This window comes from Salminus brasiliensis, chromosome 22 (assembly GCF_030463535.1).
Source record: "Salminus brasiliensis chromosome 22, fSalBra1.hap2, whole genome shotgun sequence".
Taxonomy (NCBI): Eukaryota; Metazoa; Chordata; class Actinopteri; order Characiformes; family Bryconidae; genus Salminus; species Salminus brasiliensis.
Window position 1 is genome coordinate 17777738 of NC_132899.1, and position 14643 is coordinate 17792380.

The 14643-nt window shown below is 41.9% G+C and overlaps 1 protein-coding gene across 1 annotated transcript in view; it reads left to right on the forward strand.

Annotated features, from left to right (window-relative positions):
• atrnl1b (attractin-like 1b) overlaps nt 1-14643 on the forward strand; it is a 95221-nt gene that overhangs the window by 15564 nt on the left and 65014 nt on the right. The window contains exons 6-19 of the mRNA XM_072666941.1: nt 55-229; nt 704-791; nt 1404-1659; nt 2492-2675; nt 3404-3558; nt 3671-3755; nt 4623-4834; nt 5957-6075; nt 6308-6440; nt 7846-8033; nt 8260-8473; nt 9444-9626; nt 14109-14327; nt 14420-14557. Coding sequence (XP_072523042.1) covers nt 55-229; nt 704-791; nt 1404-1659; nt 2492-2675; nt 3404-3558; nt 3671-3755; nt 4623-4834; nt 5957-6075; nt 6308-6440; nt 7846-8033; nt 8260-8473; nt 9444-9626; nt 14109-14327; nt 14420-14557 — 2349 coding nt within the window. The remainder of the gene's footprint in view (nt 1-54; nt 230-703; nt 792-1403; nt 1660-2491; nt 2676-3403; nt 3559-3670; nt 3756-4622; nt 4835-5956; nt 6076-6307; nt 6441-7845; nt 8034-8259; nt 8474-9443; nt 9627-14108; nt 14328-14419; nt 14558-14643) is intronic.

Here is a 14643-nt window from a genome sequence, read left to right on the forward strand (position 1 = left end):
CCAGGTGGTAAGCCCCCTTAATGCTTTGTCTCACTGTTTCTCTGTGTCTCTTAGGTCCGGATTGCTCTCTCACAGTGCCGTCCACAGAGTCATATTGGGTCATGCCCACTGTCAAGCCTTTTGGGACATCACTAGGCAGGGCATCCCATAAGGCAGTGGTTCAAGAGAAGGTCATGTGGGTGGTTGGTGGCTACACCTTTAACTATAGCAACTTCCAGATGATTCTGAAGTGAGTATGGTGAACCTTTGCATATTGACATGAGATTTCACTACGGAGGGAATCTATGGTATTTTTACCACCGTATTTTGTTTGTCCGAAGTAGTATTAAGAGTTGATTAAGAGTTTTTGGAAAAACTGTCTAGGGTCCAAATCTTTGCTTATTAAGGCGGCGTTTTAACAACGACTGCGCAAATCAACATTGGAAATGTTGGTCATTTGGAACCATTTCATGATTTGTACGAGGGGCATTAGACAAGCAAATTGTAATCTTCAAAAAGGTGAAGAGTGGCTACAAATAAAACTTGTCCAGTGCAGAATATTAAAACAAAAAATTAAATTTATTGCTTTAGATGATTCACTGTCCTCTCTAGTTGTGGAAACTGGATTATGTAGGCACATACTAGAATCCTTTTAGATATCACTGGTATCCACGTGTTGTGTTTTGCAGAGCTGTTTGTAGATCTTTCTCTTTCTTTTTTGCAGTTATAACCTGTATACTGGCACATGGAACACTGTGGCCAGCAGTAGTGGTCCTCTGTCGAGATACGGCCACTCCCTCACACTCTATCAGGTAACAAAACTCTTTACAAAAGGGCTTGAGGCTAAATTAGGCCTTTTTAAACTGCAGCACAATTTGCGCAATTAGCTGTGAGCTGAAGTCAGTATGACAAGTAAGTTTAAATGTCTCACAGTGCCGTATTTAAAAAAAAAAAAAAAAAACTCTAAATCCAAAAAGTCTAAAAACTGGTAACTTTCAGACACTTTTAAAAGGCTCTAGCCCTTGTGATTAATCATGTCAATGTTCGCTCATGATGCTGAGTTGCTCCTGAAGAGCTCTTCTGTAGTTTTCAAAGGCTCCAGGTAGCTCCTCCATTTTGACCCTGTTTACACCAGGTCACTTAATGCGTCTTGAGGATCAGGATTAGATGTGGATAAGACCAGCAGTGTAAACACATTCGTCTCCCAAAAGACACATCCACCTACCAAAATCCCTCCCAGTACAACTTAAACACCAGTAATACCAGTAAAAATGGTATATTCTGATTTTCTGTCCCACACAGAGATGAAATTTCAGTCCGAACCAGAGACTCGTCCAACTACCGAGTGTTCACATGCTTATATTCCTAACAGTCCCCTTGTTTGTGTCTCTCTTCTCCTTGTTCCACTTTCATTCTCTGTGCAGGATGATCTCTACATGTTTGGGGGAAAGTTGGAGATGGGCTCTGGGAATGTAACTGATGAGTTATGGGTGTTCAACATACCAAGCAAGTCATGGTCTCGGCGAATACCCAGCACTCCAGCTCATGGGCAGGTTTATGCAGTGGAGGGCCATTCAGCGCACATAGCTGAGCTGGACACTGGAGAAGTGGTGATGGTTGTCATCTTTGGTTACTCGTCCATCTACAGCTATATCAGCAACGTGCAGGAGTACAACATCAGTGAGTATGAGACAGAGTGTGGGCTGACTAGCTGGAAAATGAGTACACATAATTAATAGTGTTAGTCAGAGGTCCATATCCACTTTGGATTTTATGCTGGAGTTGAGTGATGTGTTCTCCACTCAGAGGCTGGAATCAATGAACAGCTTTGACTTGTAGGTGTGATATTAGGCTGATTTATTGTAACCACTGTTAGGGGTTACCATAAATCACTTTTGTGATGGTTCTGAGTTAAGTGAGGATTGACTACGGGTACATTAGACGATCAGTAGATGGCAGTGTAGCTCTGTGAGTTCTTCCAATGAGAGCTCTCTCTCTCTCTCTTTCTAAACATGCTCTGGAAGTGGGTTTGAAAGCTTTCAATCAGTTTTTTACCATTTACATGCCTCTAGATGTTACTATGAGCGTTTACTATATAAGTGCTACTGGCGTGTCAGTAATATATATAAAATTACAAAGCTCTACTATGAATAGATGGGAAAGGAAAATTCCAATACTTGATGATATCTATAAGTATCCTGTAAATCCAGTCTCAGTGATGTTCCCTAATGGTGTAACAAGATTTCTGGGTGATGGAAAGAGTCAGATATAAGCAGTGAGCTCATTTATGAGGCAATATTATGTTAGTTCTCAAACAGCATGTTATCACTTGAACCTCTGAGGACAAGTCTTTATCATCATTCTAATGTAAGCATCAGCAAGAAGCTAAGTCATCCCAAAACAAACAATGATGTCATTTCTTTGGTTGTTTTAGATGTGTCACACACAGTCTGTATTATACTTCCTGTCTTATATTAAAGTGTGTGTCATGCTTTTCCCACTCTTACCACAGGAACAAACACATGGCTAGTTCCTGAGACAAAAGGAGCCACAGTTCAGGGGGGCTATGGTCACAGCAGTGTGTATGACGGTGGCAGTAAGAGTGTGTATGTCCATGGAGGCTACAAATCCCTGCCTGCTAACAAGTATAGTCTTGTGGATGACCTGTACCGGTATGAGGTACACTCTCGCACATGGTGAGTGACAACTCCTGCACGGCGCTTATACTATCTTTGTAAATCTGGACCATCACAGCAAAAATGTCAAAGAATCTAGGCAGTTTCCAGAATTTTTTCAATTTTGCTGTGGTATCGTTTGGTCCATAGTTACAGTGACAGTTGACAGTGACTTTTGTTTTTGTAGTTTTGCCTCTGTGCAACACCTCAGTAGATAAAAAAACAGTACATTTTACATAATTGTACATGCAGTTCTGTAGCATTTAACTGAATATGCACAGAAAGTAAAACTCTGAACACATTAGAATTTGTTCTTTTATCAGCAGTCACATCATCAATAAACAGTGACCCACTGTTTTTGGCAGCTGTACATGCCCGTGCCACAGCAGTGCCTCCATCATGTTTGACAGAGAACGTAGTATGCTTTAGAACATGATCCCTTTCCTTCCTTCTTCATCCTCAAGTTTCATCTTCAAAGAATCTCATTCCAAAAATGGGCAGGCTTTTTAAGATGGTTTCTAGCAGTAACAGTATCTTTATTACTTTATGTTTAAATCCACTGTGGTGGTGTACAAAATTACAAAAATTGGCACTGTCCAGATACTTGGACCTGACTGTTAGCTTTGTGCTTCAGTTTTGGCACCTACTTTTTAGGAGATGGACTGCGTTTACATTAGTTTTTAGTATAGTCTACTGGTTTTTAATGTTTTGTTGATAGTTGTAAGAGGAGTTTATATTTTCTTTTTCAGGACTATTCTGAAGGAGAGTGGTTATCCACGGTACCTTCACTCAGCCGTGCTGCTGGGAGGCACTCTGCTGATCTTTGGAGGAAACACTCATAATGATACATCGCTTAGCAATGGAGCAAAGTGCTTCTCTGCTGACTTCCTGGCCTATGACATAGGTATGTATTTGGTTAGCTGCAATTGTGGGTTTTCACTGCTTCCCCCTTTTTAATTGGTTTTATGATGTTTTGAGCAGTTTTTAGACGTGTTGTTCCTTTCCATTTTTCACAGCATGTGATGAATGGAAGGTTCTCCCCAGACCAAACCTGCACAGAGATGTTAATCGCTTTGGACATACTGCTGTCACCAGTAATGGGTTTGTACCAAAGTGCTAAGGGGCACACACTCGCACACAATTTTGTATTCGTCTTGGTCTTTCTCTTTGCTTTTGTATAGTTGCAAGAAAAAATAAGTGAACTCCTTGGAAGTACCCAGATTTCTACATTCATTACTAATAAAATGTGGACTGATGATTCTCATCATAATTATAGAGATGTGTTTTTCAGACTGCAGTAGTTTCCTTCATGCTGTCCGTGGTGTCTAATATTGGACACACATACAAAGATTTTTGCAGTTTGTAGAGTCTAGGGAGAGAATGGCAGCAGTAGCAATTTGTAGACAGTTTGTCTATCTGTGAATTGATGTACATGTCTTCTGGAAATAGTTAGCATCAAAGCATGGTTCACACTAACAAAGCTTTCTTGAGAAGAACAGATTTGTCAGGATTTGGGTGCCTTTATGTATTAGGTAAAGCACCTGTGAAACCCACACTTCGAGTGCAGTCTCCTTAATTGAAACACATTTTTTCCTTAGCTTTTGAAGTCATTAACACATAGATTCACTTACTTTTTCAGTGAAATTTTGTGTGTGTGTGTGTGTATATATATATATATATATATATATATATATATATATATATATATATATATATATATATATATATATATATATAATAAATGTATATGTATATATGTATACGTATGTGTGTGTGTGTGTGTGTGTGTGTGTGTGTATGTATATATATATATATATACACATACATACACACATATATAGTTACTAAAATAATAAATGAAAACAAAAGTAGAGTAAAACTTCATCTAGAAGAATTTCTATTGTAGTTCTTTACTTTTCACACATCCACTCACTAACCGTGTCTCTCTTTCTCTGCTTCTGCTCCCAGGTCTATGTACGTGTTTGGCGGTTTCTCCAGTGTGCTGTTAAATGACGTACTGATCTATAGGCCACCTAGCTGTGAGGCGTTTCCAGGGCAGGAGCGCTGTGAGGCTGCAGGTCCAGGGGTGCGCTGTGTGTGGAGGCGGGCTCGCTGTGTGTCCTGGGAGCCTAGCTTTGCAGGCAACACCATACCAGCTACCTTCTGCCCTGCCAAACCTGGTAGGTGCTGCTGCTGTTTCTTTTGGGATGCAGGATTATACAGTCATGGCCAAAATCTCGTCACCCTTGTACTTCTTTCAGAAAATGCAACACTTTTCCCACCGAAATGTGTTGCAAATTCCATTCAAAGCAACGCCTTGTATTCAAATATTTATATTTAGTTAATTTCTTTAGTGCATTGGAATAACACAAAAACGCTGAGAAAGTCGATCATTGCATACATAACTTCAGAATCGGCACTTTTTCTGAATTCTTCAGAATTGGAAGGAATAATTGGAAATTATGTAATATATGTAAATATCAAACATATTACAACAGTGTCCTGACAGATGTTTTGCATTTTCTGTGAGAGGTTCAGGGCGTGCCTAAATATTTTTGGCCATGGCTGTATACCCACTCCTGCATTTTGCATTTCGTTTGACTGTTTCTTTGCTCAGAGCAACTGCATGTCCGTGTCTCGCTCTTAATCAGAGCTCTCTGTCATTCTCGTTCCTGTTTGATCTTGTGCTGCCTGTCAAAAGGCAGCCAGACAATTCAGCCAAGCATAAGCACTCGGGCACCACTTGGGTACACATTTACTTTTCTGCCCTCTGGTTGTTCAGTGGCAATGCTAACCGCTGCTAATTGCTTGCTTTTCAATTCCAACCTGTGGTCTTAAACTGAGGTCAATTTTAGTACTCTAAGGAGGAGAAATACCTTTAAATTCAGGAGAGGGGAAATGCGGAGTCTCTTTCTGTAGTCAAACAAGGACATGGAGAGAGTCCCTTAATTATTGAATAAAGGGCTGTCTGAGAGGGAGAAAGAGGTAGGAGGGCTGCTTTGATGCCTTATGTAAGGCTGGCAGCTTGAAGGCAGCTTATTGGACGTAAATGTAGAGGGAAGGAGGGCATTCCAAGTGCTGAATGTTTCTGTATCACCTTGTTTTAACTTCTGAGGTATTGAGCAGTGCCTGTGGAAGTTTACTTGCCGCTCCTCTCTGAAGTTATTTAAGGATGTCTGGGTGTCTTTCAAACAGCAGTGTGACATTAAGCATTTTCCAAACCCATGTTCTCTCACTTTGTATTGCCATCATATCCTAACTCTTCCTCTGGCATTGTCTCACTCCGTTTGTTTTGCCTGCAGCTCCGGTGGATGAGAGGTGTCACCGCTTTTCTGACTGCACCAGTTGTACTGCTAACACTAATGGCTGTCAGTGGTGCGACGACAAGAAATGCATCTCAGCCCTCAGCAACTGCACTGCTGTAAGTAGTCCTGTAGATGGAGCCAAAGACCATTCTTGTCCTAAGACTTGTCTTATGTTATCACAGGCCAGGTCCTGAATTACAGGGTGTCTAGCCTTTTAACTATGTGCTTGTTAGTCAGTTTTCACCATGAGATATAGTTATTCAGTAAGTAAATATCAATTAACTGGCAACTTGTTATGTGCAGAGTTGGCTCACCTTTTCATTTAGCTTCTGTTATATTTTTTGGCAGATTGTGAAAAACTTCACTGAATGTTCCATCAGAAATGAGCAGATATGCAGCAAGCTGGCAAACTGCAAGAGCTGCTCCTTAAACCTCAACTGCCAATGGGATCACCAGCAGCACGAATGCCATGCCCTGCCTGGTAAGTGTGTCGGAATTATGTTCCACTATCACTTTTTGGGTTGTCTTAGCTTGGAGCCATTTATTGAACTGTTATCTCATTGCCTGATGCTGGAGAAGACTATGGCCTTGTTCACACCTGGCATTAACATGTGTCCCGGGTGATCGGATTGTAGGTGGCAAGCACACTGTACAGGTGTGAACAGGGTTCAATATGTCTCAGGGACGCATTATAATCACTCAGACCACTTCGGGAAGGTCAGAGATGCATATGACCACATTATTCTTGTAGTGTGAACGCTAAGTGCCTAATCTCAAATCACTAATTAACTCCCATAACTACTTCCAGTGAAAATTCAGTGAGTTCACATGAGTCATTTTTTAAATGCCAGGTGTGAATAGGTTTTGGTTTTGGGAATATTAGTACCAAGATGCATATTAGTTCCAAGTGTGAACTGGGCCTGTGATCTATTTTATTGCTATTTAGGGTCCCCAACAATGGACATGTCAAATCTACTACTTGAAGTAGAATGTAGACTGTGCTTAGTTTAATTGAGTAGTCTATGTTTGCCAAAATTCCTGGTAGGTAGGCCATATCGTAGACCTGGGAACATCTTTTTGGAATATTTCGTTTGATATGAAGAAATGATGCCTCTGTCTGATGCATAATTTAGAAATCATACCTCTCTGGCCCCATAGGAATTGTTGGTGTTCTGTATTATCTGGTTTTGATGCTCATGACAGTGCTTCTCTCTCTCTCTCTCTCTCTCTCTCTCTCTCTCTTACACACACATATACACACACACACACACACACACACACACTTGCATGCACTTCTCTTGCTGTTCTCGCAGGGAAGTGGGTCGAGAGCTTGTTTTGCTCTTTTTATGAAAACTGGGTCTCTGCTGACTAACAACTTGAATAGTGTTTCTGCTTCAGTAGGATAGTTGGGCCTGGTAGAGTGATGACTAGCTTTGTGTTCAGAGCTGCTTATGTCTGCTCTGGCTCTCTGATTTCCTCAGTACAAACCTCTTCAGTGGTGCTTGGGAGCCAAACTCCTGACTAAAGAGGCAATTAGATTGAGGAAAGTTGAACTTGTTTCTCTAGTGTTCCTTCATTTTTCCCTCTTACCGATTTAAAATTATACAATCTTTCAGTCTGTTTGTACTCTCAGAATTTATTGCAATGTGAATGCATTTTATTGGCCACTTGGCTTGAATAAGAGTCAGGTCCTTTTGGGTTTGTTTTTATTTTGACAGTTTTAATTGCCTTTAATGTTCATATTTTCATAATGTGGAGTGTTATGCCCTGAGCTCCTCGAGAAGCACAGGGAAAGGAAACATATGACTGGGTGAACTGAAAAGATTAACTTTGTGTAAAAATATGCCCCAGAGCTTCACCTGTGTGTCTTTTCTGGCCCTCTGCAGTCAAGCTGTGTGGAGACGGCTGGAGTCATGTTGGGGAGGCCTGCCTACGTATCAACTCCAGCAGAGAGAGCTATGACAATGCCCGGCATTACTGTAAAAACCTGGGGGGCATCATCGCCTCCCTCTCTACTGCCAAACAGGTGGACTTTATACTGGAGGAGCTACAGAAGTACCAGCAGCAGGAGAAGGTCTGTGAATCCCTGTGATTTTTTATTTTTTTTAATTTTTTTTACACTGTTTACACGGTAGCGGAATATGAATTAGCAATGAATAGCATCATGCTATGTCTTTACATTCCTAGCATGTCTAAGTGAGAAATCCATGCATCACTGTACACCTGTTCGATTTCCTCAGTCTAGGTCAGTACACTGTCCATGATGGCTCCTGACCCCCTGATATTGTTTGTTTCTGCAGAAGTTGTCCCCCTGGGTGGGCCTGAGGAAGATTAATGTGTCCTACTGGGGTTGGGAGGACAACTCTCCCTTCACAAACACCTCTCTGCAGTGGCTGCCAGGGGAGCCCAATGACTCAGGCTTCTGTGCCTACCTGGAGAAAGCGCAGGTCTCTGGCCTCAGGGCCAACCCTTGCAATGCCAATGCTGACGGACTTATCTGCGAGAAAGGAGTCGGTCAGTGTTTTCAGTGTTTGCTCTTCATGCTTTGGCTTATTTTGACTATATTGGTGTCCAGAATTGGTGCACTGGGGTTCTTAAGCTGGTGAAGCTAACAAGTAATTAATACTTATACCCCATTCTTTTGAGCTGTACGAACTACACAAATATTTGCTGACACCCTAATGAATACATTCAGCTACTTCAAGTTGCACCCATTGCTGATACAGATGTTCACACATAGTCCATGTAGAGAAGTATTGCCAATAGAATAGAACTCTCTGGAGCAGATAGACATGAACCTTTTGGCACCATGACTAATGCCAGGCGTGGGCTAGAGGGTATAAAACCTCTCTGCATTGAGCTGCCGAGCAGTGGAACTGTGCTCTCCGGAATGCCTGTGCTCTGTCCAATACTTTTGGAACGAGTTGGGATGAGGTCAGTGGGTGAGTTGGGATGATCATCCAAAGTTCTGAGTTATTTTCTTTTCTTTTTTCATACCCTTAATGTTGGAAGAATCGCTAAATGAGCAGGTGTCCCAATACTTTTGTTCTCATAGTGTTTGCCACAATGTCATTGTTAGTTTGCTCTGACTTGTGTGCCGCTTTATTTAACCATTGCCTTTATACTATCATTATAATGTATAGTTAGATTTAAATTGTATATAATAAAGGAGACTGCAGTGAATTGCAGGCCACACATCACCAACTAATTACCTGCGCAGATGCACTTGAAACAATGCTTGGAAAGATTATAGTGTAGATTCTACGTCTGGCAGGGAATGCTGGGAAGCATTCAGATGAAACAAAACTCTGGTCAAGAGTTTACTAATGTTGAGTGTTACACGTCATCTGTTTCTAATGTAGTTATGATTATAAATTAAGTACAAGCTAGTCCACTTCACAGTTACATTGTAATTCTATTAACGTGGATACGCTTTTTTTTATCTTGACTTCCTTATCATTTATTCACAATTTTGTTCCTACAGAGAGTCGGAATGCTCGTCCCTGTAAGACTCCCTGCTCTCTGCATGTCACCTGTGAGAACTGCACCAGCCAAGCCACAGAGTGTATGTGGTGTGGCAGCACAAAGCGCTGCGTGGACTCCAACGCCTACGTCATCTCATTCCCATACGGCCAGTGCCTGGAATGGCAGACAGGAGACTGTGTGTGTGAGTGTTTCATCTTATTTCGCGTACATCCTCGATAAAGAGAGATGGGTCGGAATGCTGAGCTAGATTTTTTTCCTTTTTGCCAGGGATGTCAGTCAGTATTTGAGAAATAGAATTTATGCAGGACAGCAGCAGTCAAAAAGAGAATAGAAAGTATAAGTACTTCTAAAAGTCAGGATGTGAATTTTTTTTTTTTTTTTTTTTTTTTTCCCTTTTCCTGTTGAAGCGGGTGAGATGGCAATCTACAGCTGCTGCCTGTGCAGGGTGTTTTGAGTGTTTGATGGAGCCTGAAGTGAGACTGGCTGTAAATGTATTAGAGAGGGAAGAGTGATGGCCTCAGTGCTGTGCTGAAATGAGCAGTGCATCAGGAGCTTTGCACAGGAGAGACATCATGATCAGGAGTACAGGCCAGACAATGACAGATGCCACTCTGGAGCTCACGCTGATCTGTGTCTGCACCTGGGAGGCTTGATTTGGAGTCACAGCTGCACTTTTGTGGCGGTAACTGGCTGGTTTCTTCCAGGGTTCCTGCTGTCAGGACACCTACAGTGGCAAACGTTTGGGCACTCCTGGTCAAACTTTGTTGCTGTGAATATTGAATTGAAGTAGAAGATTGACTGATCACAATAAATAAACAAATCAATCAGTCAAATATAAAAATCAAAACTGTCCACTTGACTGCAAAAGACCTTCAGGTAGATTTAACAGACTCCGGAATGGTGGTGCACTATTTTGCTGTGTGTTGACCTTGAACAAATATGCTCTTCATTAAAGAGTCATCAGAAGAAAATGCTCCATTCTCACCCCAAAATTCAACATTTGAGGTTTCTTAAGGAACATATAAATAAGAAGTTATATTAGTTTCCTACTAAACTGATACATTTACTTAAATATATACTTTGCATGAATTTACTTTGAATGCTTTAAAATACTGAAGAATATTTCGCCACAGTGAGCAAAGATGGAAAAATTGAGTTTTTTATGAAAAAACAAACAAACAACAACAAAAAAACACACCTCTCCAACTCCAGCCATTCTTTGGGCTTTTGTTTTGGCTCGGTTTCAGCCAGTGTAACAGGCAATAATGTACTGGTAGAGAAAAGAAATGGTTCCTGCAAATTCAGAATTAAGGTAACGTTACTGAAACTAGGTAATGTTACCAAAACGTACGTTTCGTTAGTACTGAAGTGGAGTTCATTTCCTTGGACTCTTGATTCCTTTCTCTGTAGTTTTCTAATGGTGGACTGTCAAACTATGCCTATGGACATTCCTAACAGCTTTGAGAGTTCTGCACCCGTATTTAACTACATCACGTTATATTGCATTTGCGTAGTTGTTGACTCCATATTCCACAGGAGGGTTGTTTCCCCCTCACTGCTCAGGAGTTTCCATGTTCCTTTCCAGCCAAACAAGGTGAGAAACCACTGGATGTTAAGTGTTGCAAGGTGTCTAATTATTATCAGTATATCTGCAGATGATATACTGTTCACGGTTTTTTAATTGTAAACCCAGTATCGTGATTTAAATCAAAACGTGAGCTGATATAAGCTCAAAGACTAGGCCATTATCCACCTAGTCCTCGCTCTGTACAAAGACTGCAATCTGTCAGTGTCACCAAGACATACTTCTGAAGAGGTCTCTATCTCAGACGAAAACTCCTCTGCTGCTTCTCATTAGTGAAACCGGCTGGCTTCAGATCTGCCCATAATGTTCAATTAGTGTTTTAATTTATCTGCTTAAACGTTTAAATTTCCCTTCTGGCCTTCTAAGAATGTGCTTTCATGGCATGCGCTGGTTCACCTGGATAAAAGCTATCCATGAGAATAAATGCTTTTATTTAATTGGAGAAGCATTCTCAAGGGATCTCCCAGAAAGATGGGCCTTGAAAGTGTTGCTGGAGTATTGGAATACTGTGAGGCCTTGTTTATTATTTTCTATGCAAATTACACTTTACTGAAGGTGTCTTCTTCAGTCGAGTCAGTAAGTTTGACTAAACGGTTGTCCACTGTTCACTCACAATTGAAAAGTAATCCAGGTAAACATTCAGATGTTATGAGATGTTGGAGGTTCTCTGTCGTCAAGGGTTGCTCAAGTTGAGCTCCCGATGTCGTCTCGTCTCTTACTCTCGCTGACAGAGAGACAATTTGGTGGCAGGCACAATGACACTGGGCTTGTGTGTGTGCATGACAGTCCTTCCATTCACTGATAGAAGTGCTATTATGCTCACTCTGATGGAAAATGAATTAAAATCTCTCAGCCAGAAGTGGGTGGTGTGAGTCTGTAAATCTGTCTGACTGAGAGGAAACATTTTTGTCACCAAAATGTATCTCTGTCTCTTCAGAGTGATGGTTATTTACCATTTCCACCACTCTTCTCAACTCAGGGCTCTGTCACTGCCCCTTTTAATATTTGTTCCTGTGTGTCACTTTTCTCCTGGAGCCTAGAAGGCACTTTGTCTTTGTTGGGGCATGCCTGGGTGAGGCAGGCTGGACGGACAGCTCGGCAGACTGCGATTGGGACAAATGCACTATATGATGAAAGCGCATACTCTCAGCATTTTTAAATATAGTAAGAGTGTTTTTGTAGTCTCAGGGTGGCCGTTATTTAATTTTAATACCATTAGTAAAATCTAAATCCGATATTGATTAAAAAAAATGCTGTGAATGCTTTAGCTATACATGCGCACATAAGGAGCACCAAGCAAAAGTGAAAGCTTTTTTTCTTGTCTTGGGTCTTCACTAACTTGTCTGCGCCATGGCTTGTTCAGTCATTGATAGGAAGGACCAGGTGACTCCTTAAACCTTGTTCCAACAATCAGCAGCTGTGGGCTCCTCTAAGCAGGTGCCTAGCACTCTGAAATGTGGTCATGTAATTCAGACATGGCAGTTAACAGGAATAGTGGAGTTCTCGAAGACCAAGAAATGTTTTGAGAGTACTGCATGTAGGATTGCTCCAAAGGCTAAATGGAACCACTGTTTGGCTGCAGAAGACCTTTAAACAGGAACATTAAACAGACCCTAGGCAGGAGTGGCGATGCACTGTTCTACTGTGCAGCAACACCTGCTCAAATATAATCTTTCATGGATGAATCATCACCCGTGTCCTCTCCACATAATGTAGCATCAGAAGTTTTCAAAGAAGGAAGAATGTGCAAAAATCCCACAAACAAGAACGGAAAGACTCTAAGCTGCCTACTCTAAAGGTTTGCTGTGATGCTTAACAATTATTTGTTATTTTAATTGGGCAATAGATGGAAATAGAACAATAGTATTGCTTAAATATTAACTCAATGCGTAACTATGCTTTTGGACACTTTTTTTGGTCATCTTGTACATGCTTAGCCGTTCACAGGAATAGATATTTTGACCAGGGGTGCCCAAAGGTTTGCATACCATTGGATCTGGCATCTGAGGCCATTGTATTTACAGTTGATTTGGTGCTTCTGGGCCTTATGGAACGTACAGAGGAATGAAAGAGGTGATTGAAAACAACAAGGACAAATGCACATTGTCATCCTTATGGTGCTGAAGGTTGTGTGCACAAATGGTTGTGCCTTTTGTCCTTGTTTGTCAGATTGTTTGGTGTCTCCTCTCTGTCTTTTTTGCTTGCACACACTCTCTCGCTCTTTCTCTCTCTCTCTCTCTCTCTCTCTCTCTCTCTGTGCTGCCACCACCATATGAATCAGCTGTTGTCTGCTGGACTTGCATGTGGTCGTGATTTTAGATGAGGAATCAGCTGGAGAGGGTGGTGCTGTTTTGGTTGTACTCAGCATGTACGCCCGCTTTTCAGTTTGATGAGAAACAGTGTGTGACTTGCGAGTGTCTGTGCCCGTCAGGGTTTCTTTCTTTGTGGCATGCAGAAATTATTTTCTCAACAAAATGTTTCCCCATCTCTGTCACCTTGTTAACACCTGGTCACGACATGGGATTTGAGTATCAGGGTTGTGTCTGGATAAGGCTAAGCCACATGCCCATTTAAAAGATCCATTAAAAGCTGAAACAAATCTGATCACTGAACCACTTTTGGAGGTGGACTGAGACGCATTTGAGTCACCAGTGTAAATGCATCTGCCAGTCCAAGATGCATTCAACAGCCAGAACCTCTCCTAGTACAGCCAGTAATAATTGCGGTGCAACAAGCAGATTCACGTGTTTTCTTCCCACACAGCAGTCGAGTTTCAGTCTGACTAACCGGAGACGCATTTGACTAGTGTGAATGCATGTGGCTAAAATCTTATCAGAATACAATGTAGATACTAGTACCATGAAGTGGTCAGGTGTAAATGGGGTCTATGTGTAGCTGAGCAGCATCCCTACAGCTGTAACAGACTGATCTACAAAACAAAGATAGAGACAAAGTGTGAGATTCTGCAAGGCACCGGCGAAGTGACGTCTCTAACAAAGATTAAGTAGTTAATTCCAAAGATCCATTTTTCATTGTTCATTCTGATCTCACACATGGCATCTCTTTTCTCTCTCTCAGCTCAAAACTGTTCTGGTTTCCGGACGTGTGGTCAGTGTCTGGAGCAGCCGGACTGTGGTTGGTGTGGAGACCCCAGTAACACGGGCAGAGGGCAATGCGTGGAGGGCTCCTATCGTGGCCCCATGAAGAACCCCCCTAAAAACAGCCAAGATATGGTGCTGGATACTGGTCTCTGCCCAAAAGACAGAGGCTATGAGTGGGCTTTCATCCAGTGCCCTGGTGAGCATGGACACACACACACACAGTTTCTTACATTCATGTGGACTAAATGTCTGCTGCGTACAGGGCTGATCTCTTCCTCTCTGTTGCAGCATGTCAGTGTAATGGCCACAGCACATGTGTGAATGGCAGTGTGTGCGAGCAGTGTCGGAACCTCACCACCGGCCCACACTGCGAGACCTGCATGGCTGGTTATCACGGAGACCCCACCAATGGAGGAAAGTGCCAAGGTCAGTGATGTAACCCTTTCAACCAACAGAGGACATTGTGACCCTCTGATTAGAGTCAGCAGCAGATGCAGATTGATGTTATGCAC